At 39.6% G+C, this 27,062-nt stretch overlaps 1 protein-coding gene across 3 annotated transcripts in view; it reads right to left on the reverse strand.

Moving 5' to 3' along the window:
- The window catches only part of fbxo41 (F-box protein 41), a 59,835-nt gene that overhangs the window by 18,433 nt on the left and 14,340 nt on the right, over positions 1-27,062 (reverse strand). For all 3 annotated transcript variants that reach the window (XM_034084301.2, XM_034084283.2, XM_034084291.2), the window contains 4 exons: positions 25,967-26,770; positions 25,383-25,612; positions 6,792-6,999; positions 2,213-2,286 (listed from right to left, as the gene is read on the reverse strand). In XM_034084301.2, coding sequence (XP_033940192.1) covers positions 2,213-2,286; positions 6,792-6,999; positions 25,383-25,612; positions 25,967-26,515 — 1,061 coding nt within the window. In that variant the 5' untranslated portion in view covers positions 26,516-26,770. The remainder of the gene's footprint in view (positions 1-2,212; positions 2,287-6,791; positions 7,000-25,382; positions 25,613-25,966; positions 26,771-27,062) is intronic.

Genomic DNA, 27,062 nt, shown 5'->3' on the forward strand with positions numbered 1-27,062 from the left:
CTAATGTCCTCAATTAGAAAACTCCAAATGCTAAATCAAGGATGTATCACAGTGTTAAATTTCGTACAGTAGACTCCATATTAGTATCTTAATGTGGACAACTTAGTGTGAAACAACGTGCAGGGAGAAGAGACAGTCTAATTTTAATATAAAGCAAACTGCATGCAATGAATCAATAAAGTATTGTAGAACTAACCATTTATTTTAAACAATTGTTAAGCCCGAGAGCCCCCAGTGGAGGGGGCTGCGAGGTGTTTTTTCATGAAACTGTGTCTCAGGGCATCTTAATATTTAAAAACCTATTAATGTGTCATACCAGATTAACGGGAAGAATCTCAGTTAACTGACGATATGAACCATTTTTACCAAAACAAAACACAAGTCTCATAAGAAGCATCTAAATGACCCCTGAGCGAATTACGCACTTGGCACAGAACTCAAGATAAAAGATAGCCTTATTACTTATCGCAACTGCACATACAAGATATCCGATTAAAGCTGAGACTCCACAGATTATATAGGTATTAGTATCATCACTGAGCGATCAGAACTCGGGACAGGGGAAGCAAACACAGACATCACAACACGTAGCATTACGGAGCAAAACGGGATATCGTCTCACCTTAGCTGTTATTCTGATCAAAAGTCGTGTTCAATGGCATTAAAACGATAAAAACGCTGCTGAGGGTTAATCCATAGGTTAATCCAATGTGTCTGTCACTTTCAAAAAATTATTTATTATCCATAATTTAATTTTTATGTAAAAATCTGAGAATAAAAATTAGCTGCTAATGGTAGTCACCAGAATTATCGCAGCTTCCGGTTTTGGCTACGTGTCACTGTCACTCCTTATTTGGTAATGTGTGTGTGTATGTGGGAGTTCCCCTCGATTCCATTGGCTCTAGCGGTTAAAAGGAGATGCCAATCATCAAAATCAACCAAGGGGGGCCAGAGATATGGAAAATACACCCAAATGACCCCAGAAGTGTTTTCTTTTTGCTAAATCCCTCTAAAAAGGTCACATTTCACTTGCTTTGCATCAATCTTGATACAGGGTACTTATTATATGTTGTAGTTTGGATTCCTAAAGCTTTTAGTCTACATTCCCATCATGCAAGGGTGGTTTTCACTATAAGTACTTTTTCTTTTTTGGACTGACTATAATTTACATTTTTTTTCAATCTGAATTTACTTTAAAATGAAAACATCTATATTGATTCCGACACTTCTACCTCCAACTCACAGATGTAACCTTGCTTTGAGAAAAAATATTATTAATTTAACCCTTTTAGAAGGGAAGATATGGTCATTAGTTCTGGGAATGTCATTTTCGAGCCTGAGACCTGAAAAACAGGCTCAGGACTTAACAGGTTAAACCTCTCATTAAAAAGCAACAAAGGCCTCAGAGTTACATCTTCTATTTGCTTGTTCAGTCCAACCATCGACCTATGAACAAGATGTTCAAGATACAATGATACAAACTTTGGAGGAGGCGGGACCAACTATAACCTAACATTATGGAAACTTTTTTTGTGTAAATCAACTCCTAAAATACTAAATGTATTAATGTAAAACTTATTTTATCATTTCACTTTAAAGAGGAGCCACACTGTGAACCTGCTTTCGGAGCACACTCAATGGTGTTTCTATGTTACAGAAACCTAATCTTTTATTATGTAAATTAGTATAATCTCTGTATATTTTAAATGTATTTTAAAATCCCACAAGTCAAACAAGTAGTAACAACGGCACTTTAATAGTTTTTATATTTTTTCTGAGGTACTGTGACTGCAAATGCCATGCTTGCAAACATTTCTACAGTTGTTCACCGAAGGCCAGAGGCAGCGAGCACAGTGGATGTTCTTTAAAAGCTCTGCAGCTCCAGAGGTTCTGTTATATTTCCACACAACTGACAGACTGTGTTTCACTGCAGCAGCTCTCCGAGGTAAGAAAGAGGAGGCGCACCAAACCTAATTGTCAGCCGAGAGCCACAAAATCTCAAGCTGGACAAGAAAACCTGCTTTTTCCCCGTGTCTACTTCTAGCAATCCAAACAGAATGATAGACAAACAGGAAGTCTTCCTGAAAAAATGAAATGTTTCCTTGTAAGGGTCTACATTATCGTACCATCAAACCTCCTAATAGCAGCGGTGTGAATTTGTTACGTTTCAGAGATGTGAAATCATGTGTTTCTGTAGAATATGCTCACTTACCCCGTGCTCGGAGACGAACGTCGCTCCGACACTTGGTACATGCCTCTTGTGCTTCCAGAGTTGCTTGAGTTTCTCTGGAGAGACAAAAACATGCACGAAAAAGAGTGATTTTAGTCAAATAAAACAGCTTCGCTAAGCTTTCTAAGGCATGCTCTTGGCTCAAATGTATTCCTCATAGGTATTCCTAAGAAAGCGTTTTGTTTTTACTCAACCTACATGAGAATTTCAGAGAATTTTAATTGGCATAGTTCATGTCATATAAAGTCTAACACATTTCTAAAACATAATTAAAACAATACACTTAAAACTAAAGCAAGAGATAAACAGCGTTTCATATTAACTCCCACTGAGTTAGCTTTGCTAAAATAATAAATGCTGCTTAACACATTCTCACTGATTTTATTTACCGTTTTCATTTATTTCAAAGAGGATCCTATTATGCTTTAATCATGGGGCACTTCTGTACATTTGACAGCTTAGATATTTCACAAATAATCACAGCTGAAATAAACAGCTTAAGCGTACTTCACATTACAGACATTACAACATTGCAGTTTGATCTCACTTCAGTACTTTACAACTGAAGAGTGACAGCATCAGACACAAATCAAAGACATTAATAGACAAACTATTTCCCAACAGGAATTATTGATGATCAGTCACAGAGGAAACGTTAGGGAAGAAGAAGTGTATCGAGATTTCTCTCCTGAGGGTGGCAAAAAACAAAAGCTCATAAAATGAACATAAAAAAGAAAGGGATCATTCTCTGAGGGGGCATTAGTGTAATGAGGAAATATCATATCTGTTTTATATCTCTCATCTTTTATGATACAAGTTTGGCCCTTTTAGAAAGCTCAGGGGGACGAGGAGTCCTCACAGCAAATGTCATAGAAATCCAGTGTTGATGCTCACAACAAAATAAATCATAATTGTGTACCGTGAATATCTTTTAGAAATGTCATAGAAATCCTGTCATTCCACATCTATATCTTGTGTCCAAAAATGCATTTTCTTTCCTGAAGGTGGCAGTACAGGAAGGGATTTTTGTGAAAGCCTTTTTCAAATTTTGAGGCAACAGGCAGTCACACGAATCATTTGGAGTCCTCAACTCGGGATTATGAATATCCTCAAGAAACTTCCTGGCAGTCTGACTCTAGTAGCAGTAGCAGCAGCAGCAGTAGTAGTAGTAGTAGTAGTAGAAGTAGTAGTAGTAGTAGAAGTTGTGGTAGAAGTAGTAGTAGTAGTAGTAGTAGTAGTAGTAGTAGTAGTAGTAGTAGTAGTAGTAGTAGTAGTAGTAGTAGTAGTTGTGGTAGAAGTAGTAGTAGTAGTAGAAGTTGTGGTAGAAGTAGAAGTAGTAGTAGTAGTAGTTGTGGTAGAAGTAGTAGTAGTAGTAGAAGTAGTGGTAGAAGTAGTAGTAGTAGAAGTAGTGGTAGAAGTAGTAGTAGTAGTAGTAGTAGTAGTAGTAGTAGTAGTAGTAGTAGTAGTTGTGGTAGAAGTAGTACTAGTAGTAGAAGTTGTGGTAGAAGTAGTAGTAGTAGTAGTAGAAGTTGTGGTAGAAGTAGTAGTAGTAGTAGTAGTTGTGGTAGAAGTAGTACTCCAGGGTTGTTGCTTTTTACTACAATGTTCAAATTACAGATTCACTGACCGTTAAACCCTCACAGTAGCAACACAAAAACCTTCAGCATCCTACAACCTCAGATATTTGGTTGTATCTCTGAAAGCAGGTGGAAATGGTGTATTTGATTGTGGGTGTAAAGCCTGACTCTTGCTCTCTCTGTTTGCCTGAGAGCAAAATCCTCCTAGTGACTAATTCATACACCATTTAAAGCTGCCTGTGCATTGAAGTGTGTAGTGTGTTTACTTGTGTGTGTGAAGTAATGCCAGGTGGAACTCTGTGTACCAGACTGGGGACGTGCCACAGAGGAAAAATGTGCACAAACCCTGTCACTCCCTCCCTCTCTCTCGCTCTCCCTGTCTCTGTTCCTCTGCTTCTACTCGCACAGCCTGAACCTGGCCTAGTGCCACTGAAAATGGTCCATCGAGGAAACAGGCAAACACTATCTCATGGCCAAGAAGCCTGCAGTAAAGGCAGAATGTGAACAAATCTCCAAGATATAGATGGAAACAAATACATTCAAAAGACAGTAAAACTGTAATTTGGTGACCCAAGCTTTTCTCAAACTCACTTCTCTATTTCTTGGATCTTGTTATCTTCTTTGTTAAAAGTCCACAACTTCATGAACACTATTTTCACCTTGACCCTTTTGAAAATAAATCTAGCGAGATTCTTTCGGTCTGTAACATAAAGCCAATGTGATCTAATGGCCAGCCCCCTGCTGCAACTCAATGACCATGCTTCTCTCTTTGTTACCTACCTCAGTAAACATTTTTCAAATAAGTTTATGGTTTCAATCTAGTTTTAAGTCTTGATCAAACCAGCATGATATCCATTTTGTGAAAACAGTCTAATTTGGGGTAAAATAAACTATAAAGCAACGTATGGTTATGAAGGGGCTACTCTGTAAAATGACATCTCGCTGCTACAGTGTGTTTTCAGTTCATGAAAGTTAATTGTAACATTTTGGTTGCCTAAAATGTTCTTGTTCAGCGTTGGATGTATTTGCTGCACCCTTTCGTGTCCCTTCTCATCCCTTCTGTATCTCATCCCAAAAAGAAAAGAAAAATGTTGTTGGCCAATAAAACGGACCCTAGGCTTCTGAACAGTAGTCCAACAAAACGATGGTTGACATGACGTTTACTTGGTTTACTTCTCATATAAAATCTATGGAATAAATGCACAAGAATGCACTTTAGCTGAACTAGAGAGTGAGCAGGAAACAAGACATCCATCTCTTCATCCACTGTCAGTCCTAAAATACCTCTGTGCCTTTAAAAACCTGTCTCCGAGGAGATCTTGATGATGTTGTGACAGAGAGACGGAGAGTGAGGTGGCTAGGGTGTCGTGTCGGGTCGGGGGGGTTACATCTCCAGGCCTCCCTCAGCAGGGCAGCAAGGTGCCAACCAGTCTGTGACTCCACACTTGTACTTGTCTTGTTGATTATTCACAGTCCTACGAGAAACTGGCTGATGTTCAACTCCAGAGAGGAGAAAGTCTAAATCTAGGCAGCAGCGTTTTGGGTCAATCCCAGGTCAAATGACTGAGAAAAAAGTAGATTTTATTATTAATGCTATTTCTGATTTCCGATATCTTAAAATGGGTTGATGACATCATTATAAAGAGGTCTCACCAATACTATTCCCTGCACTGTGTGAGGAGATAAAGTTATGTCGACAATATCTCTGCACTCATAGTGATCTGAGAAGACATTTACTGAGCATCTCAAATATTAAGCCAAAAGGAAACCAGCCAGTTCCTCTCAGGCAGATCTGTAGCACATTACATCTGATTCAAATTCACGTTGTAGCCTCGAACACGAGCAAGAGCAAGAACTGGTTTCCATGGCAGCACACAGATTTGTGAAATGAAAAACGGGTCAACCTTTTTTCAAGGGATGTTGGATAATCATTTTGAATAAGTGACATCTTTAGGAACAGAAAGTGTCTGCTTTTACATTTTTATTAAAGTGTTATAGTGCAAAAGAAGGGGGGGAGGCTGCAAATGGAGATGTGGAGAGCCTGGAGGCAGGGGGTTGATCTCTTGCTTTTTTATGTAAGTACCCTGGTCAGCAGGTCGTCTGCTGAAGTGCTTCTCTAACAATTGTGATGCTGAATGCAAAACAGGAAGGTATTAAGCTTCTAATTTCATTCTGATACAACCCTCACAATATTGTGTTAACACGTTCTAGTGTTCATAAGATGGACTCCAAAGTGTGGGGCCTGCACAGAGCAGAGACCCCAACTTCATTTACACCTTTGCAACAGAAACGTCAAGTCAGATCTCATCAAACAACATCAATGTGCCAATCTCACTCAAGCTCCCGGGAGCACATTCCTGTTCCATGTCCCAAAATCTTAAAAATAAAAGAGTTAACCAACGCATACAGAATAAAGGTGTGCACATAATTCAGGGTCAGGCAGCTGTTCAGACAGTTTATCAAACGTCTATTATGGGTTCGACCTGTGCTGCATTACAGGGACATAACTCAATATAATCAATGCTTAAGCACTATTCAAAGAAAGAAGCTGCCCCCGCAAGAACTGTGGGAGAGCTCTGAAGTGTCTATGCTGGTAAAACAAACACAAAAAGAAATATATATACTGTATGAAATAATTCTGAGTTGATGATATTGCGTTATGGAGAAACAAATGTCAATCTAACGTATCAAAATAATTTAAATGTGTCGTAAAATAGATCTGAAACATCCCACTACATTTTGTATCACTTTGTTTATTATCAAGCGATATTATCAATGTGAACAAGTCCTTCAGCATTTTAAAACTCTTTGTATGTTATGTGCAAATATGGTTTTCTTTTTTGTTACCCTGTCTGAAAACAACATGTCTTGAATACCCTAAATAAAAGCAAGCGTTAACACACAGGAAACAAAATATCTCACAAGGCATTCTGTAAAATGCAACCTTTTGATACTACAGAAGACACACGTCAGGATATCCTCACCTGGCGTCCGTTGCCCTTTGAGTTCTGCAGGCTGCAGCGCCCCAGGCTGCCGTTGGGCGTGGTCCCGCAGCTGCTGATGATCTGCAGCTGTTTCTCGGCACGGTCCGCCCGGTCCAGCAGCTCCTCGATGAACTGCTGCAGCCGCACCTTGGCATTGGCTTCTCGTGCCGCCGTCTCCTGAAGGAACTGGTCGATCTGGGCGACTTCCCTGAGAGGCAGAGAGGAAACATTAAAGGGGACCTATCATGCAAAATCCACTTGTTCATGTATTTTATACATGAACATGTGTCCCCTCTGTGTAAAGAGATTCGTAAAGTTTCAGGAAAAAAAATTCGCTCACTTTTTGTCCTGATCCATTTATATAAAAACCTGTCTAAAATTAGTTGATCAGATTTTGGCCACTTTATGATGTCATAACGATGTTTTGGCTTGTGTAATCATTAGCCAATCACCAACCAAGAACCATCCCCCCCCCCACCTTATCACCTGAATCTCCTCCTATAGCACCATGGTGTTCTTTTTAACCCAATATCTCTGAGGGGCGTGGGGAGTAGCTCCGTATTTTCATCTGAAGTATCAGACAGAGAATCAGCCCTTTTGAAACAGGGCTGAAACAGAGGGGATTATGGGATGCTACAATGATCTGTTTGGTATTTCGAGCCAAACACTTCAGAGACATGTTTTGTATATATCTGAGACCTATAATATATTGACGAAAAACAGTATAATAGGGGACCTTTAAGGGGACATTCTTTACATGTGGGGGTACGCTCTTTGAATGCTTATTTGTAAATGTGTCTCATCAGGGGGAAATTGCTGATCTGTTGGAACTCGCTGATGGAAAAGGCTTACATGTTCGGCTCAAATGGTTTTTCCTGTTTTGCATGGAGACTTTGCACACAGGCTTTGTGACAGAGAAGTATTATCAATACAAACACACAGAGTGGGTGAGAAAGAGAAAAATAGCGGGTGAGAGAGCAGCTGGATATTTAGACGGCCGCAGGCACAGCAGGGCCAAGTTCCCGTCATTTTAGGGGACAGTGTGTTACTGAGATACAGAGGCAAGCAAACCAGGAATTCAGACAGTGTTAGGAGCTGTCTGCAGCCAGTGTATACTTCCAGTATTCCCTGCAGTGATTTTGTTCAGCGTTATCATAACAAATCTATGTATTACTGATAGATGCTGAACATGTGTGTGGAGGGTCAAGTGATGAACAATCCTGAATGTCCAGACATGATTCATACATCATAATACAGTAGATCAATAACTTTAAGAATGGATTATGAATAATATAAGCAGGGTCAGCATTGATTGGAACCAGCTTCAAGTTTGTGTTTGTCCAAATCAGCTATAAGCAACAAACCAAAAGAATATACAAATTGGAAAATGTAATTGTTTACCTTAGTGACAATATGATAAACATGCAGATACGTTTTCCCTTGCTAATGCCACTTGGAGAAAGCAGGAACAAGCTATGAAAAGAAAGGTGACATATAATCACCATACGGATATTGGAGATGCTGGAACAAGCACTTATTTATTTATTTGGCTCCACACACAAACTAATCGATATTCCTAACTGTTATAGATTTATTTCTGTATATCTACAAATCATAATTTTTCCAGCTCTACTTTCCTCACAACCTGACCCACATCCCCATGTCCCCTTTTACAGAAAATGTTCTTTTCATGCCTGTTAATCTGGAACTATGAGGGACTTACTGTATTCCCAGAAGCTTTTCTTGTACCTCTGTTTGTGTCCTTTAAACAACCTGAGCTTTTACTGTCTAAGCAATGCAGTCAGGAGAGCTTAACAAGACCATTCAGACATCTGACCTTGACGAAGCCACAGCAACCATTAAAGGATCAGACCATCACTGCAGACATCAAATCTGTGTCCCTCCAATTTAAAATAGGCTTGTTCTCATAAAATAAGCCAAGCTGCTTATCAGGATGGATATGTCCAACTGATGTCAAACATCCACTGACCATTACGATTCACCCTGAATCCTTCCAAAAACAGTAACGGCACTCTGTGATTATTTTTAAGATGAGGACGTTCTGGGATAAAAATAGTTTGCCGTTTGGCGCAGTTAACTCTCTTATCCTCAGGCAATGATTATAAAACTATGATTCCAAAAGTATTCTTAGGTGTTTGAGCGCAGGGTAGAAATAAAAGCACACCTGCTATCAAACCTGTGAGTGAGCAATCAGTGAATCAGTCAATTAAGTGGCCATTACTTCTCTTTGGCGTGGCTCTTGGCTATTCATAATGTGAGATAAAATGATTCTTATCTACTTTGGGCTCAATGGACTCTATGCGATTGGTTGTAAGTGATTAAAAGAGGCCTTTTACTGTACACTGTCTACACTGTGAGAACTTACAGAGAAAACAACAAGTGTCTTGGCTTTAAGCTCTTCCAACCACCTCATCATCTTGAAATGATAAACTCTCCTCTCTTTTCTGGAACAGGAAGAGAATATCCTCATCTAGCTCGCACATAGGGAAAGCTTGTATTAACAGGGATCTCTTGGGGACAAAGTGGAGATAGAGATGGGAGGAAGGGCATGGGCTTTATCAGTGTTGGGGGCTAAAGCTAAATGTTTTACTTCCACTTTGGCCTACCTTTAAATCTTTGCAAAAAAGTTTCCATTCACTGTGACTGAAACCTTAAAGCAACATCCTTTTTTTTTAAAGCATTTTTCAAAAATGGTGGTGAATTCAATCCAATATTGACTGCTTTTTGCTCCACTATGTTTCTCAGCTGGTCACTAACTTAGTCTGTCTGCAGTTTTGTGCTGTGTAGGTAGTGTATAGAGCGGAATCACTGAAAAAATGCTAATTAGAGAGGGGAGATTAAACCAAAACACTTAAAAATACTTAATACTTGTATGAAAATGAATTCTTATCATTATCTGATCATTTCTATTGCGATGTAACGCACTTTGAATTTATTTTGCAAATAATCTTGCCTAGTCTAAAAGAAGGACAATGATGAAGGATGGTTGAACCTGGTTGTACTGATAATCATATGCTTTGTGCAAAATCATCTTTTAATTTTTTTCAAAAGAGATGAAGAATATTAACAACCCACACTTGTTAGTGAACTGCTGAAGTGATGAGGCTCCTGATACCGTTATGCAAAAAAACCAAACACTGAATATAGGAGGAAGACAGATGCTGGTTGAAGAAGTGCTCCTATCCAAATAACATGCATTAGCTAACGGCCGCAGCAGATTGATTCATTCGACTGTATATGATGCATCTGATTACGGCACACAATTAATGAGCCCCTCATTTATTTTTAATTCAATGATTGGAGCTGTACCTAATGTGGTGTATAATTAAGCAGCCTGAAGCGAAAGTTGCTGCTCTCATTATTCAAGGTAATAAACAGAGAGCAATGACTGAGCATTATATTTGCTTCAGCCTCCACATATGGCTGTCTCATATGCTATTAAAAGAGCAGGAAGGTTTGAATGTACCTCACATTGTGTTTTGGAATCCAAATTGCAATAGATTTGTAGTTAGTCTTCATTAATTATTCAACGGTATTAGATTTTTGTTTCGCTACTAGAGACAGATGCACCAATCCCACGAGGAGGAACGTTTTGAAGGCAACACAGGAAAGCCTTTCCCTGTGAGTAAGCAATGCACGGATGCAACAGACCGCCTGGCAGCTTAACCGCTCAGCTGAAGAAACCTCACTCAGCGTGGAAATCCTTAAGGAGAAGAAGCAAGGGAATCAGGAATTTGATTGAAAAACCAAGGAAGATGTTAAATGCTGGGAAAAGGGGGAGAAGAGGAAAAACCTCATCTCCTCACTGGATCCCCAGAGACATGCAAGGAGAAAGGGGTAGGACCATAAATAAAGAGGAGAGAAGAAGGTTTGAAGCTGATAGAAACGGATAAAGATGAGATACAAAGTCTGCGAAGAAAAAACACTGCATAGGCTGAAGCTACAGACAGAAATCTGCAGTCCTGTGGAAGCAGAGAGCGCAGGAGGTTTGACAGAGGGAAGAGAAATGGGATGTGGCTGCTTCCTGTTGTCAATCTTAATTTCAACATTCACACTCAGATAGATGCACACACACACACACACACACACACACACACACACACACACACACACACACACACACACACACACACACACACACACACACACACACACACACACACACACACACACACACACACACACACACACACACACACACACACACACACACACACACACACACACACACACACACACACACACACACACACACACACACACACACACACACACACACACACACACACACACACACACACACACACACACACACACACACACACACACACACACACACACACACACACACACACACACACACACACACACACACACACACACAGCGTGACTCACACCAACACCTCAGAAAGAAAGCCTCAAGGTGAGAAACATGCCCTCCTGTTTACCCGGACGCTGGGGGAGCGGGATAAAGAAGACCGCCATCTTTTCTCGCTGATGAACATGCAGGTTGTTGAGTCTGTGGCGTGAATCAGAGAAAATGACTCGCCGATGGTTCCTCGTCCTAATAACCGACATGTGGGTCCACTATTGTGTCCCTCATGTTCTCAACTTGGCGACAGAGTTTTGTCTGCTCTCTATCTTCGCTTGCATCTCCTCTCCTATTGTCTATTCCTTGAAGTTGTTTTTTTACACAAATCCTACCATTGTGCCGTTTATAGTTACGACATTACCTTTATTTATTTTATATGAAAACAGCTCAGAAGTAAGAATGAAATCTCAAATGTACCACACTGTCAGTCCTTTGTTAATTCTAGACTCACAGGATTTGTCAGTGTATCTCCTATTCTCTGTATATCTAGTATGTTCAAAATGTAACCAATGGTCTTACCACATTATATAAAGATCAAGGGGTTCAAATAAACATTATTATGTGTGAAAGAAATCTTTCATTGTGATTAGATTCTCTAAAGCAGGGGTCTCAAATTAAGGCCCGGGGGCCAAATCCGGCCAGCGACTTCATTTTATGTGGCCCCGCAAGAGCTTGTAAAGAATATAATACGTTTATTATACGGTTACATGCCACTTTACAGAAGCAGGTTGCCCATAAACTACATGTCCCACAATGCATCTCGTTTTGTGACATGCGCACTGAAGAGACTTGCAATTATTTGCCCTGGACTTCTGCTTTCAGATGTAGTTAATTACTAAATTACTAAGTTATTATCCTATCCGATAATAATCCAATTCAGAGGCAATAATGTAATATAATACATTATTTTATATATATATATATTGTTCGAGAATAATTCTCCTTTACTCCTAAGATATTTAACCTTTTTGCCCTTTGACGTTTATGGCCAACCCTGACGTCTGTTATCTCTCTTAAGGAATGGAAGGCCTCAGCTATATGTTGATATTCTCAGTTTATGCCCGGGCAACTCTCGGTCACAAATGGTTTATGGTTGTGAGAACGCTGGAAAATGTCTTTCTCAGTGTCTAGGTGTAATCTTCGAGGCCATGCGATTCAGTGTTCGCAGATGTTTAGGTTATCTCCCCCAATATGTTGATTACTCTCTGTAAACCATTTAAAAAGGTATAGCAGGAGAGAGGCGGCAGAATTGACATGGCAACTCTCCCGGGCAGCCAGAACCTCTGGCTGCTGTGACTTGTGATGTGAATCCTCCGGCCGATACTCATAATAAACTATCAGTGTTTGAAATCAAAGCTCCAACTCTCCTTGTGTCTCTCTGAGTCCTGACCAGGGCCGTTTCTTCCTATAGGCGGACTATGCGGGTGCATAGGGCCCCCGCGGTCACTAGGGGGCCCCCAAGCTGAAATTATTTATTTTTTTCATCCGAAAAACAAAAAAAGTGTAATTCATACACACAAAGATGAACAAAATTAGTATAAGCAGGAGGGCTGAAGCATAGCTTGTGGAAAGTAGCCCTCCCGTGCATCATCCTAATACAGCGGCATTATTGCGTCAAAAACGTATAGAAATGAAGGAGTACAAAGAAATAAAGAAAACAGGAGAACAAATTAAATAAAAGTTAGGGCAGGAAAACAATAAATGCATATAGATATAGGGTCATTTTCTGCACATGTCAATAGCAGTTTCAACTATCTTTTTTTGGAACTTAAAATACTATATACATACAGTAGGTACACATGTACTTGGCAAATGAATAATAATAATAATAATGTATGCATAATTGCATATAAACATTGTGAACACTTATTTTCAAGTGACTTTTTTACATTCATATGTTCACGCTGTGGTTTGGAACTGCTTTTGAATGTTATTAGGCATTTTGTTATGGAAAATGTTGTGCATAATCAGTACTGTTTTAAGCTGTACTATCTCAACACATTTTAATAGATTGAGTTTTTTTTATATGGGAGTTGTGTGTTCATATTTACCAATACCACAGACTATTCGTAATACTTTTTTTTGGGATGTTATTTTTTGTAGATTTGTTGAGTACGTGTTTCCCCATATTTCGGAGCAGTAGTAAAGGTAAGGGAGAAATAGACTGTTATAAAGAGTATCTTTTCTTCAAGAATGTTCTTAGTATGATACAAAATACCTATTGTTTTTGACAGTTTAGTCTGTACATAATTGATATGGTGCTTCCAATTGAGTTTTTCATTAACAAGCAGTCCTAAAAATGTACATGCACCAACTTTTTCTATCTCTGTATTGCAAATCCGTATAATGCAGTCATTTCTACTCTCAGACTTTGTATTGAATAACATGTAATTTGTTTTGGCCACATTAAGGGATAATTTATGAACTGCAAACCAGTTACATAGTATTTTTAATTCTGCATTCACAATTTTAACAAGATCGCCAAGATTATGATGGGAGCAGAGAATTCAAAGTTCAGGTTCAGCCTCATTATATTTGGGGAGAATTAAAATGAGCCGTCTTTATTTCTAGACGGCCAAGCCCCCTCCTGTGTTCGTAGTGGTGTTTTTATATGTACAAAAGTGGTGGGGCATAAAAAACGTAGATGTCTATATATAAGCTTCTGCAATGAGGTTCATGGCTGCTGAGGCACTGGCACTGACTCTTCAGGTTTACAAATATTATATTTTGACCTAAATCAAAATATAATATTATTTTCAAAAGCTTTTTTTGGTCTGATGCTTCGATTAATTTTAAACAGACAGTTCAACAAAAGGATACCCAAAAAATGTAATTTTTTCATTTAAATATTGAATTGTTCTCTCTTAGTAAGATCCCATTTTCAATAAAATTGCGGTCTTACCTTGACTTGAAGATGAAGTCCATTTGCCTATCCTTCTGGACAAAAATCTCTATTACTTTTTTGTAAAAGTCCTCCTTATCTTCTTGTAGTTTCAAAAGTCTATCATAAATCTAATCTAATCAATAGATTTTTGATTCGAAAATGATAAAAGTAGGGTAGACATGTGGATATTATCCGGCTGAACAAAACGTGCATTTATCTAACAGGTACTTTTCCCACAGATCTTATTTTGAGCAATTTTCTAAAATCCCATGGAGAAATATCATTGCTTTTTTGTGGAGGGAAGCCATGCGCAGCTTACTTCCTGGTTTTAGGACGCGTCTCTCGTCTCCTCTTCACACACCACACTTTTCGCGGCACACGTAGCCAGCTCTGAATTATGTGAGGTGACGTATGGTGGGGATGGCAGCTCTATGCCCCTATGGTCATTATTTGTTTGCCACACACATTAAATAGGACAATACTCTGAGCATGCACAGTGTAGTTTTTATAGTCACCGTTCACTTAGACAGTGAGAGGGAAGGGCATGATCGGGTTTTATCCCACATGGCTCTAAACAGCTCAATAGGCACACTCTGTAGACACTAATTAGAAGAACACAGACTAAAACAGCAATGTACAGACGAATCAGATGATTAACCATGATCTTAAAATATATTTTATATATTTTGTTATTTATCTTTTGCATTTTTTTGTAATCATTATTTGTAATACTTTCTGCTGACACTAGGTGGGGCTGTGCCAGTCGCCACTGTGTGTTCGGTGAAGCATTATATGCTTACAAATCCAATGTAGGATATAAACACGACTAAACTGCAATGATAGCAAAGCTGTGGCTTGGGTTTTTGGGGTAATAAAGTCCAATGAGTGACGTCTGAGGAAGATGAAAAATGTAAATTAAACATTGTTGAGAAAATGCTGCATCTCTTGCATTTATTGACATAGAGGAGCCTTATTGTTTACCTTTTTAATATCATTTTTTTAAATTTTCAATTGCTTGGTTTTTGTGAAATTAGCTTGTTTTCCTATTAAAGTGTAACAGATTTATGGATCTCCACAGATTATTTTAAAGGCTTCGGAATCCTCCCCATTGTAGTCAAAACTAGGGCCCCCAAACAGCATCTTGCATAGGGCCCCAAAAAAGCTAGAAACGGCCCTGGTGACTCTCCATTGCTACAGAAGTTTTCCTTACATATATTATATATTTATATAGTTACAACCGGCCCTTTGAGTGCAACCTTTATGCGAATGTGGCCCGCGACGAAATTTAGTTTGACACCCCTGCTCTAAAGGCTATATTAACAACAATGGATATCATTATAGCTGGGAGATTTGTCAATATATTGATGACTAAATCTAAAATAAAAGACCTACATATATTATTTCACAACGCACCACTTCCCCATAACCACCACCGCCAGGACGTGCATGAGTTTCATCCATTTCCTGCTCCACCAGCACCAGCCTGTGGACTCTGGGGAATCCGCTACTATCTCTTATCTTTGTATCGTGACACACTACGATTGATTTAACATTATATACAACAGCTTAACTCTGATGCAAACAATGAGCCTCACTAAATCCTTACACAAACACACAGCAGTTGAGATAGGATCAATACCTCCGATTAAAAAATAATAATAATGACCTTAAAAAAATAAGGTCATAGTTCCACATTTTAGATTTACCACACATTCCCCTTCAAAGCCTTGTTGTGCTCCCTCTCTCTGTTTCTTATCCTATATCTAATAGAACTGCTCGGGTCTTGATAGATTGAGTGTGGAAGTTCATGAGATCTTTCTAGAGGGTTATCAAGAATAACTTTTATCCAATTACCTTTTCCCTCTCTGTCTGTGTCTGTGTATTCTCTTGTTCCGATTAACCCAGACAAATCTTTTTTCTTGTTGTGTATCTATATCTACGCCGGGATCCGGAGTCGAGGCTCATCCTCTTGCTGTAGTCCTGTGTCTTGGATCCTCTATCCTGAGTTCTGGATTAAGTCGTGGACTTTGGGTCGTGGCTGAACCTGTCTCTGCGGTCCTGCCTTGCGTCTCGTCATGCTGCTTCCCTGATGGCTTCCACAGGATTGTAGCTGACATCCTCGTGGATTCATCTTCTTATTACAGACACATGCATTTCCTAACATTCGGTCTATATGCTGTAAAATGTATTATCTCTTCGATTTACACACGGCATCTATTGCACGTGTGTCCGTCCTGGGAGAGGGATCCCTCCTCTGTTGCTCTCCCTGAGGTTTCTCCCATTTTTTTCCCCCTTAAACTGTGGGTTTTCTCTGGAAGTTTTTCCTTGTACGATGTGAGGGTCTAAGGATAGAGGGTGTCGTTTTTCTCATACTGATATTCTGAACAATCTGTGCTGTTGTATTTGCTGTAAAGTGTCTCTATTGTAGGCTATTTTTATTATATGTACAGCACTTTGGCTCGACCAAAAATCGTTTATAAATGTGCTATATAAATAAAATTTGATTTGATTTGAAAGCCAAAACAACAAACACTGGTCCTGTTCCCTGCTGTTTCTCCCCATGATACTAGAATAAAGGGCTTGCTTGCATGAAAGCCATTTAAAATCTGATGCCTTAGTGCTGCTTTAAGTTCTTTGAAATAGAAAAAGGTCCAATCATTTAGACGTTGCTTACAGAAATGTAGGCAACAGTTCTTTATCAAACAAATGAAAATGGGCTTTGTAGACCTCAATATATGTCCCATGCTACTGCATATGCAGAGGGAAATAATGAATCCTTAACTGACCATGTTTCATTTGCCTTACACTTAACAGCCATTACAAATAGTCTAGTATAGCAAATACATCCAGCTATAGGCGTGATTAATAAGGTAAGGATTCCCTTTAAATGTTAATTACAATCACTGGTCAGCAGCCTTTCACAGTTGTCATCATCTCCAGCCACTAATTCAAATATTATTCCTCATTAATATTTAAACGCAGAGATGATTGACTGAAAGGCCTGCGCGAGGAAGAGTAGGCTGTTGCATGACAAGAGCTTTTCTCAGTTCCAACAAAGGACAGCTGCTCGTGTTTTGACACCTGGATCAAATAGCGATTTTTTTTTTGGTGAGACAGATTCAGGGGGCTACATTGTGTCATCATGTCACACATTTTGTATGCATTGCACGCAAACAAAAGATAAAGGCCGCATGAGGAGATGTGTGCAGAGTTGGCTACATGAGACGGAGATGTGAAGGAGACAAGGATGAAAGGGTGAGAGAAAAGGGATGATGAAAGAGAAAGAGAGGCTGAAATGCATTCAAAGCCTCTCAGAGACAAAAAAAAAAGACGCCTGACTGGTTTCCCAAGAAACCACTTATCCACATCTTGGCTCTGATCAATCATGGGAGAGTAAATATTTAAACGTGGCTCCAACCAGTCCTATCAAAATGTAAACCCCTTACAAGTCAAAGATGACCGAATCACCCAGAGATACAACGGCGAGGTGATGGTGTGGAGCATTGACAGAAATGACAGAAATGGCAGGAAAAGGCAACTTGAAATACAGCTGTCGAAAAAAAACTGAGAATAATTCTGTCCTCTAACTCTTGTTTGCAAATGATGACGGTGCAGCTGAGCTGGAACAAAATAGGGAAGAATAAATATGGAAACAAGTAGGGCTACAGTTTAGGGATGTCAGTCGTGAAAATGTCAAAGAGCCCAATGTGACGTTTTTATATTTCTTTTTTGCCCAAACTCTGAGATTTAATCTTCACAAAAAACTGGCTAAAACCAGAACGTATTTGGAATGATGATAATCAGATTTATCTTCTAATGGAGCCTGAAGTTTAACTAACAATTATTTAATTTTAGATTAATCTGTCAATTATTTCCTAATAATAGTTTGATCATTTCTTTCAGAAAATGTCAGTTATTGCTATACAATGTCCATCCCAGTTTTAAAATGACTACGGTTATTTTTTAATGACCACTTTTTCAGTCCAAAATGAAATATACTGTTTTACATAATTGAGAAATGTAATTGTCTGCAAGCAATACTTTGAATTGATTATAAAAAAATATTTCTGATATTTGTTTTTATTACCAAACAAATCAGTCAGTTGCATGTTGACTTGCATATTGGCCCTTGTGAATAGACACCAGCATCACTGATTCAGCTCAACAGCTCAACAGTTTGAAAAAAGAGAAAAGAAAATCATGACAGCACTGTCTCAATATCAGCTGTCTACAGAACCACACATATACTGAACCCCAGTTCATCACACTCCTATAGTCATCAGCTAACAGTGTAACATGCACTGACAGTCTTACCACGATGGGAAAGAAGACAGACGAGTCCACTGAAGGACTGGTTAAACTATCCTTCCTGTTCCTCTTTTCCTTCGTTCTCAAAGCTATTCATCCAGCCTCAAGGACACGCACGTCAGTTTCTTCCATCTTATGTTAGAAATAAATAGTCCTCGCTCATAAATCCTGCTCTATCTGAGGGCTAACATGCATGCGCTACATTCTGAGCTATCTAATATCATGCAGAACCCTTTCTTATTATACGACACTTCATATCGCTGCTGGAAATCTGGATGCAGTCCGTACTCAGAGTATCATCCTCTATAAGCTGCTTTATATTGCACATTATAGCTGAATAGCTAACTGAGGATATCCAGTCCAAGCAAATGAGCACTGTAAGTACGTCAGAATGCAGTGTGTCAAAGAATATTTTGACATTTCAACATATTACACATCAAGAAATAGCGTGGAAGTGTTTGGTGTCGATGCTTTTTTATGACATTTGATCACCAATGTTTAGGAATATTATAAATATTCACTGTGCTTTAACATTTGATTAAAACCCAGGACCTTGAGAACGTCCATCTTCACAGGAGTATTCAAACCAATTACATTCTGAGATGTATTGCAGATCACATTCTTACCCTGATTTCTATTCATTAGATGGCCTTGGAAGTCCCGCCACGCTAATACTGCACGCTCCCCTCTCTTTTAGAAACTGCCGTTAATGAGGCAAGTTCACTCTCTCTCCATCCTGACAGCTTCGCTTTGCATTCGAGATTGCTGCCCGAGCTTACTTATCCAAAGGAGGCACAGCGAAAGCAAATAGCCAGACTCCTGCATGCTCTGAAGGAGCCTGTATAGCCCCCGGCTTGTATATGCTGCACAGGGCACTCTTACTCTATCATAGCTGGTTGTAGGAATAAATCAAGACTTAGAGTTGTGGTCTACTGCAGCAACTGTGTGTGTGTGTGTGTGTGTGTGTGTGTGTGTGTGTGTGTGTGTGTGTGTGTGTGTGTGTGTGTGTGTGTGTGTGTGTGTGTGTGTGTGTGTGTGTGTGTGTGTGTGTGTGTGTGTGTGTGTGTGTGTGTGTGTGTGTGTGTGTGTGTGTGTGTGTGTGTGTGTGTGTGTGTGTGTGTGTGTGTGTGTGTGTGTGTGTGTGTGTGTGTGTGTGTGTGTGTGTGTGTGTGTGTGTGTGTGTGTGTGTGTGTGTGTGTTAAATATGAAAACCTGGCAGCAATTGTACTGCTCTCCTCCTCTTCCTCAATACAAAGCCGATGAACAGCTGCACAATTTAATTCAAACATCTGCAATGCTGCATCACTTAGTCCCTGCTCTGTGTGTACAGCACATGAGGAGAGTACAATAAAACCCAATCTGAAGCAACAATGGTAAAACATACAGCCTAATTATCACCTTCCACACACAAAGGGCCATGTTAAGCTTCACAAAGGAAGTATTTGTTGTAGTGCTGCATCCAACAATTATTTATATTGTCTTTACTTTTCCAATTATGTTCTCACTTAATTGGTTCCGTGTGTTCCAGGCTCTTTGCTTTCTATTATTGCTCTGCACGCTTTTAAATGATCTCAATGACTTTGTAATTGTAATCCTCTTTCTATTCTTTTCAGGGTGACTTTGTAACATCTGTGAAGGGACTCTGAAAAACAGCTTCTTGTCAAACTGTGGCACATTTACAGCAATGCTAATTAATGTGCTATGTTAAATACCTTTTAAATCAAATGAAACACTGTAACACACAACATTATTGCTGTTTTGTGCACTTAATGCTGTCTTCAAATAGCTATTCTTGTCTGATTGACAGACCAAAACTAATGAATAAGAAAAAGAACAGCAGCAAATCATGCTCGTTATCTATGCATTAATGACAATTCTCAAATGATAAATCAATAACTCAAATTGATGCAGAACATTTCAATTAGTCAATTGACTAATAACCTAATTGTTTGAAGTCTAACTGGTTTTAGGGCTGGAGTATTGGTCTTCTCAGATTGCACCGGTCTTAATATGACTATAAAAACCATGGACAACTCATACAAGCTTTTCCCACAAGAAGACAAACAATTAGGTATTAAAATAAAAGTAGCAGTGTTCATACACTTTTTTCACCAATGATTTTCAATGACTTCTCCATGACCTTTACCTCATTTTCCATGACCAAAAAAATTACTCTTTCTCAGCGGTACCACTGAAACATTTTGATTTTAACATGGTAAGCTGGAAAATAAGGTCTGCATATAAAACATGTTGTGCCTATCTAAAACAAATCAAATAGTAGGCTAACTAGCTCCTACAGACTAGCCACTGTAGACTAGAGGGCGTGATTGTAAAACTCTCTCACCAGCGAAATACCTCGTCAGTTAAATGCCATTTTACGTTTAATTACTATATACGATACAGTATTTATTATCATTATAGTATTACTATTTCGGCAATTAGATAAAATATAAATTATATTTGATGCAACTTTGGTTACATTTCCATGACTTTTCCAAAACTTTGGGAAAAATATTGTTTTCCATAACTTTTCTAGGGCCTAGAATTAGCATTTTGAATTTCCATGACTTTTCCAGGTTTTTAATGACTGTAGGAACCCTGAAGTAGTGATTATCTGACTGCTACTGGAGCAAACAGTATTATTGTTTGTTTTTCAGCGGGAACCCGCCATCACTTCCATGTATGAAACAGATCACAAACTGAAGATAAAGACCAAAGTTAATCAGAGATATTCTTTAAAATGATACTGGAACAATGATACCACACAATAGGCATGCTAGAGATTAAAATACTTTCATTGAAAGTCAACAACAAACCCTGCTGTGTCATCAAGCAAATGTAAATTGCTGGAAAGATTAAGACAGTATTCGACATATTTCTGAGACAGACACAATATGAGGCTGTTTTCATACTTTGTGAGTGTGCAGCACGCTGAATGACGGAGATAACCGTCCCATCATTTTTCATTTCTCCTCCGGCTCCGGTTTCTGCTGATTACAGCTGCTCTCATTTATTGCAGCCGCTATCAAATCACTTAACAGCCGTGCTTGACAGACTCTGTTATTCATTTAGTTATGACTGCTACAGTCTAGTGTGATCTTTATCACTAAGTGTTTGCAGTGACTGTTACAGAGCGAGCATGGTGTGCGTTTTTGTGTGTTGTTGTTTGCATTGTGTACAAACTAAACTGCAGCCTGACATTATAATGAGGAAAATCGAACAGCATCTGAGGCGTCTTGTATGCTCTTCATACTTATTTACAGCAAGTGCAGAATAAATTATCAGGGTTGTGTCGTATTTTCAGCTTGTGGGAGCTTTCTCTGGTTGCATAGCAACACATAGAGAGGTGACTGGCATGTTTAGCATTTGACAACACTGATGTGCAACATGAGGCGTACATTTCTCCTTGAAGGAGTTTCTGCGACTTTGTGCGAAGTCACTCGACATTATCAAAGGTTGTTCAAAGAATCAGCTGAGTGTATGTTGTTAGGCAACCATGTTTATCCAATCAGCTGCTCTGTGTCTGTTAACTTCTGCTCAGTCATCAACCCTGCTGAACATTCACCGGCTCTGATGCTCTTTTTCCATCTCAGACCTACTCTGTGTTTAAGAGTCTGAAAGAGCTAACTGTTTGACTGCCAGCCTCTCCTCTGAGTTTGTAATGTGTGTGTGTACTGTATGTGTGTGTGTACAGTATGTGTGTGTGTGAGAGAGACTGGGCTGCAGGCATGACTAGGAGGCAGTCACTGAGCCGGGGCAGGGTATGCCCTTCCCAGTCAGATGCTGCCACGTTTGGGATGCACGACCACAGCTACCCTTTACAACCGAGGGGCGGGACTTAATTAAAGAAAAGCACACTTGTCTTCTGCTCTTTCGACCGGATGAAACACTGTTTTGTATCTTACCATCACAAGATCAGCCAGTGCAACTTCTGTTACAAGTTCAGCTGTGGGAGAAATAGAAGGATTTTGTAACATTGACAGACAACAAAGAGACACTTTGAGTCAGCTCTAACCTGCAGGATCCAAGAGGAACGACTACATGTGTTCATATTTATTGTCAATTACTGCAGCATCACTAAACGCACGCTATCTCAAGAGCAGTGAAGCTTAATGGACGACGCTCGTGCTAAAACAATTAGTTGACCTATAAGCTTATCAACAAACAACACATTATTTCCTGATAAAAGTTGTTTCTCTTTCTCTGATCTTTGCGACTGGGAAATAAAATGTGGATGCTTTAGAGCCGCTGGACGGCCTTTAACGTGAGAATCACTACAACAGTAAAGCCGCAAAGATTCTGGAAGACAGATCGAATGAACACTGGAAACTGACAGCATCACCTTTCTATGAACCCATCACATCGACCGCCAAAGACATTTTTGAACAGAGACATGGGATACATCTTCCTCTGTATACTGTACCAGCATTTTTCACATGGCTGAAGCTCCATGCTAAGGTCACATGATAACAATCAAGTCATGCATGACAACAGTTTTATCAATATGTGGCTACAACTTCCAGGAAAGCCAAATCAGTGGACTTGTGACAAATAAATTAACATTTTAATTTGGGAACTGGAAAATAATTGACTTTATATCCTCTGATATTTTAAAGATGAACTTGTAATTGAAATGAATCAACAGATTAACGGATGATGAAAATGATTGGTAATTATAGCCGTACATGACACATATTATAATGCCTCACTATTAATATCCAAAGGTAACATATCAAAGACCTTTGTACATTACCTTTGATGCCTTAAAGAATCACACACATACATACGTTGCAGTGCCATGTGCAGTTGTGTGTTTTTGAGATTAGACGCCTTTCTGTCCCACACCTACTGTTGACATTCAGGCCTGATAAAGAAAGCGAGTAGAAGAGATAAAACCCCAGAGGAAGATAGAAAGACGAGGCTGGCTGTCCTTTCAGATAAAGACACAGCACAGATACCAGATGACTCTCATATGAGCCTTGGATGACACTTGTTGATCACTAACAAAGGAAATAGACGCGAACAAGCAAAGCTATTGTGTTTGAGGATATTTAAGTACTACACCTCAATCTTCACAAGTAGTCAAAAACGATATGATTTAAAGCCTTCTTTTCCCATTACATTGTTATTGTGCCTCGAAATTCCCTTTTGTAAACATTGTCATTAATAATGAATAAGAAACTGTTTGACTTTTGAAATTGGTAGAATATTTTAATGGAAATTCAAAGCATCTATAAAAACCTCATTAGTGAGTGAGGAAGAAGGCAAACCAATTTGTAAAATATAATAGGATGCAATATTTTAATGTATTGCCTTTCATTTCAACATAAACATAATGAATGTTTGCTTCTAGCCTGTCAAACTGAATACAGCACCAATGTTGGGACCACACAGTAAATTACTCCAGTATTAATTTCAATAAAAGCTCTGAAACTCCGGTCTCACTCGCTTCAAGTGGCATTCTGCTGGAGAGCTCCAAATGTTCATCAGATTCAGAGCCAGCGATAACTCGCATCACCACACTGTGATTTATATCCAAGAGCTCCTTCTATTTACAGCAGCCATACTTTTAACTAGTTCATGAAGCAGCATGGCAGCTTTATTGAGGAGGAGGGGGGGGGGGGCATTCAGCATGAGCAGATAACCAGCTCTGCGGGGCACTGGTGCACGGAGACAGCAGCGGGACAGATGCTGACCACATCTGGTGGGTGGATGCTACTGAGCATTACACCATCAACAGATAGGAAGAGGTGAAGGAGAGGAGGGGAATGTGAGCGAGGGTTTGTATGCATGACAATATGTTTTATAAAAAGAAGAGCGAGGAATAGTTAGGAGCCATCTGTAATGAGGTCAAGGGTGGGGAAGTTGGTATTCAAGTTTTCTCATGTTGGTTTATTTCTGCTGCTACAATTTATACTCCTTAAACTCTTCAATATAACACTGAGCTCGGTAACTTGGCTATTTGTTTTTCACACCACATAAATGGAACAGATTACAGAAGGTGTTTGAATTAGATGAGAATGTGTTGGTACATATATTTAATAATATGCTAGAAGAAATGTTTGTTGTATTTTTTTGTTTTATCTGATATTGTGTCTCCTCTTCCATCACCCAGAACAGCTGTTTTGCACATTTATAATGTATATTCAATCCAATACCATTATATATGCCAATAGTATAGTTCTATATATTCCTGTAGCCTAGACTGAATTTGTAAATACTTGCTGCTAGTTGAATTTTTTTACTATATATACTTTACGCTAATGTTGATTTAAATTTGTATAATATATCTTTTAATAATTTGTAACTTTTGTAATGCTTGACACTGCTGCTGGAACAACATATTTATAAATGTTCTTTGATCTATCGATCTATTTCTACATGTTATTTTTGATTGCTGTTGTTGTATATATTTTCTTCTTCACAGAGCAGTTATTATATGGTTTTGTTACTTTTTTCATAATCGTACTGTTGTATATCATTCCTTAACCGACATGTCTGCTAGTTATTTGTTTTATTATACTTTTTTCTCACTGTTTGTGGTGTACACTGCTGCTCTGTGTGTTAATTTAGAACATTGTAAATCTGAATTTAGAACATTGTTGTGAAAGGGATGCCCCTTGAATAAATGTTAATGATAATGATAGTTAATGATAATGACCCCACCATAAGCCATGTAAACTATAACCTTTGTAAAAGCAAGAGAGATTGATCCACCAACAAACTGAAATCACAATGAAAATTAGGGCTGAAATAGGGATTGATATTCCAATCGACAATTTAGGTGACATCTTTACCTCCTAACCAACAGCGAAAACGAAAAAAAGTTGTTGCATCACAGGTAATGAAAACCAGCAAATGTTCACATTTCACTCATTCCAAGCAGTGGACTAATTCTTTAAAATGTGAATTCATGAACAAATATTAGCCGTTTTAAGAAAACCACCAACAAGCCAGCTACAGTTGTAAGACTAAACTGAGTCTGAAGAACAGAAAAATCACTTACTGCTGTTTGTGATTGAGTTCCTGCTCCTTGTTCACCAGGTCCTGTTTGAGGTTAGCCAGCATTTCCACAGAGACGTCCACCTGCCGGGAGAGTTCGGAGGCCTTGTCCTCCAGGTCCTGCTTCTCCTGGCTCAGATGGTCGCTCTCCAGTTTGGCCCGCTCCAGCTCAGAGCTTTTCCTCTCCAGCTCTGACTGAAGACGACCAACGCGGACCGCTATTTTCTGCTCCACCTGCATCAGAAAGAGGAACTTGAGCAGCCGATTGTCCCGTTAAAGTACTATCATTCTATGAAGCATAACTAGTTATACAAATTAGTTCAATAGCTAAGTAGTTACCACATTCTTTTAAAAACATTTTTGTCAGAGAACATCTTCACGTCATTTTGTTTGGTAGAACCACTAGGGGGTGCTAAAGTCAAAAATGTTGTAATTCAACACAACACGGGGTGGTATAAACTTATACTTTTATTTTAAGTTTTCTTTGTCTGTTTAGATTGTAATATCTACTTCACAGATTGTCTGTAACTATATCAGCCACACTTGGCTAACCAAGTTAATTCTAAAAACCTTAATGATCATACTGACCTCTTCAGAAAGCTTCTCCAGCCTTTCATCCAGCTCCAGCCGCTCAAACGCCCGGGCTTTTAGCCTGGCTAAGCCCTCCTCATACGCTGCCTCCACCGCACTAGCTGCTACGTTAGCTGCCACCGCTATAGCTGTGTTGGGGTTTCCATGGGGACCAGGGTCTGCAGATGTCATGGCTTTCTTCATAAAAATCTCCCCCAGGGGAAACTCCACATTGGGTATATACCGGGCTGCAGTGTTGGAGTTAGCCGGGGTCAAACTCAAGTCGTCCGCACAAGGAAGCTCCCGACAAGGGAAGCGGCGCTCTTTTAGAGCCGAGGGCCGCAGCGGCTCAAAAGGGTCGTTGCTGTTCACAGGAGCGAGGAGAGCTCCCTGGGCCACTAGAGGCAGCAGAGCAGCAGCGTCACAAACACTGTTGGACTTGGAGAGGACGTAGAGGGTCTCGTATGTGTGGTTGTATTCCAGGTGGGCACGTAAGGACGACAGGCTTCGGAAGCGCTTGTGCTCCCCGCAGCGAGGACAGCGGTATGGCAGGTCCAGAGAGGCCATGCCGTGCAGATACTGCCGGAGGGGGGGAGGCTCACGCCGCACAGTCGCAGCGCCAGTATGAGGGCACAGAGGTCAAGCGTTTGACAGATCCTCTCATGCTGAAAACAGGGCAACAGGGGGACAACGGCAAGTGGGTAGCAGGAAGAGAGATCCCATGTGCTATGAAGGAGCGTGGCTCAGTCACATGACCACACATAGTGGCAACATTCAACTGGTGTCCTCAATTCATCCGTCAGGGTCCGCCTACCGGAGGTCCTAGACACAGAGCAAGAAAGTAAAGGTGAGTTTAACAAATGTATGCTGTACATCATGGTCAAACATCAAGTGCAGTTTAAGATATGAATAGTTCACACAGAAGTTCCATTTTACTGATGCCTTTCTTTAAGGTTTCTCCGAACATGAGCTGTGTACGCTTGTATGGCACATACGTCCCGAGCAGCATACACAGAGAAAACCAGCCAGGACAGAGTCCCCAGACACTGATTCCCTGGGGTTACTAGCCCCAAATGTTCATTAACCAAAAACGAAACACAACCGCTCAGTTTCA

Source organism: Pseudochaenichthys georgianus, chromosome 1 (assembly GCF_902827115.2).
Source record: "Pseudochaenichthys georgianus chromosome 1, fPseGeo1.2, whole genome shotgun sequence".
NCBI lineage: Eukaryota > Metazoa > Chordata > Actinopteri > Perciformes > Channichthyidae > Pseudochaenichthys > Pseudochaenichthys georgianus.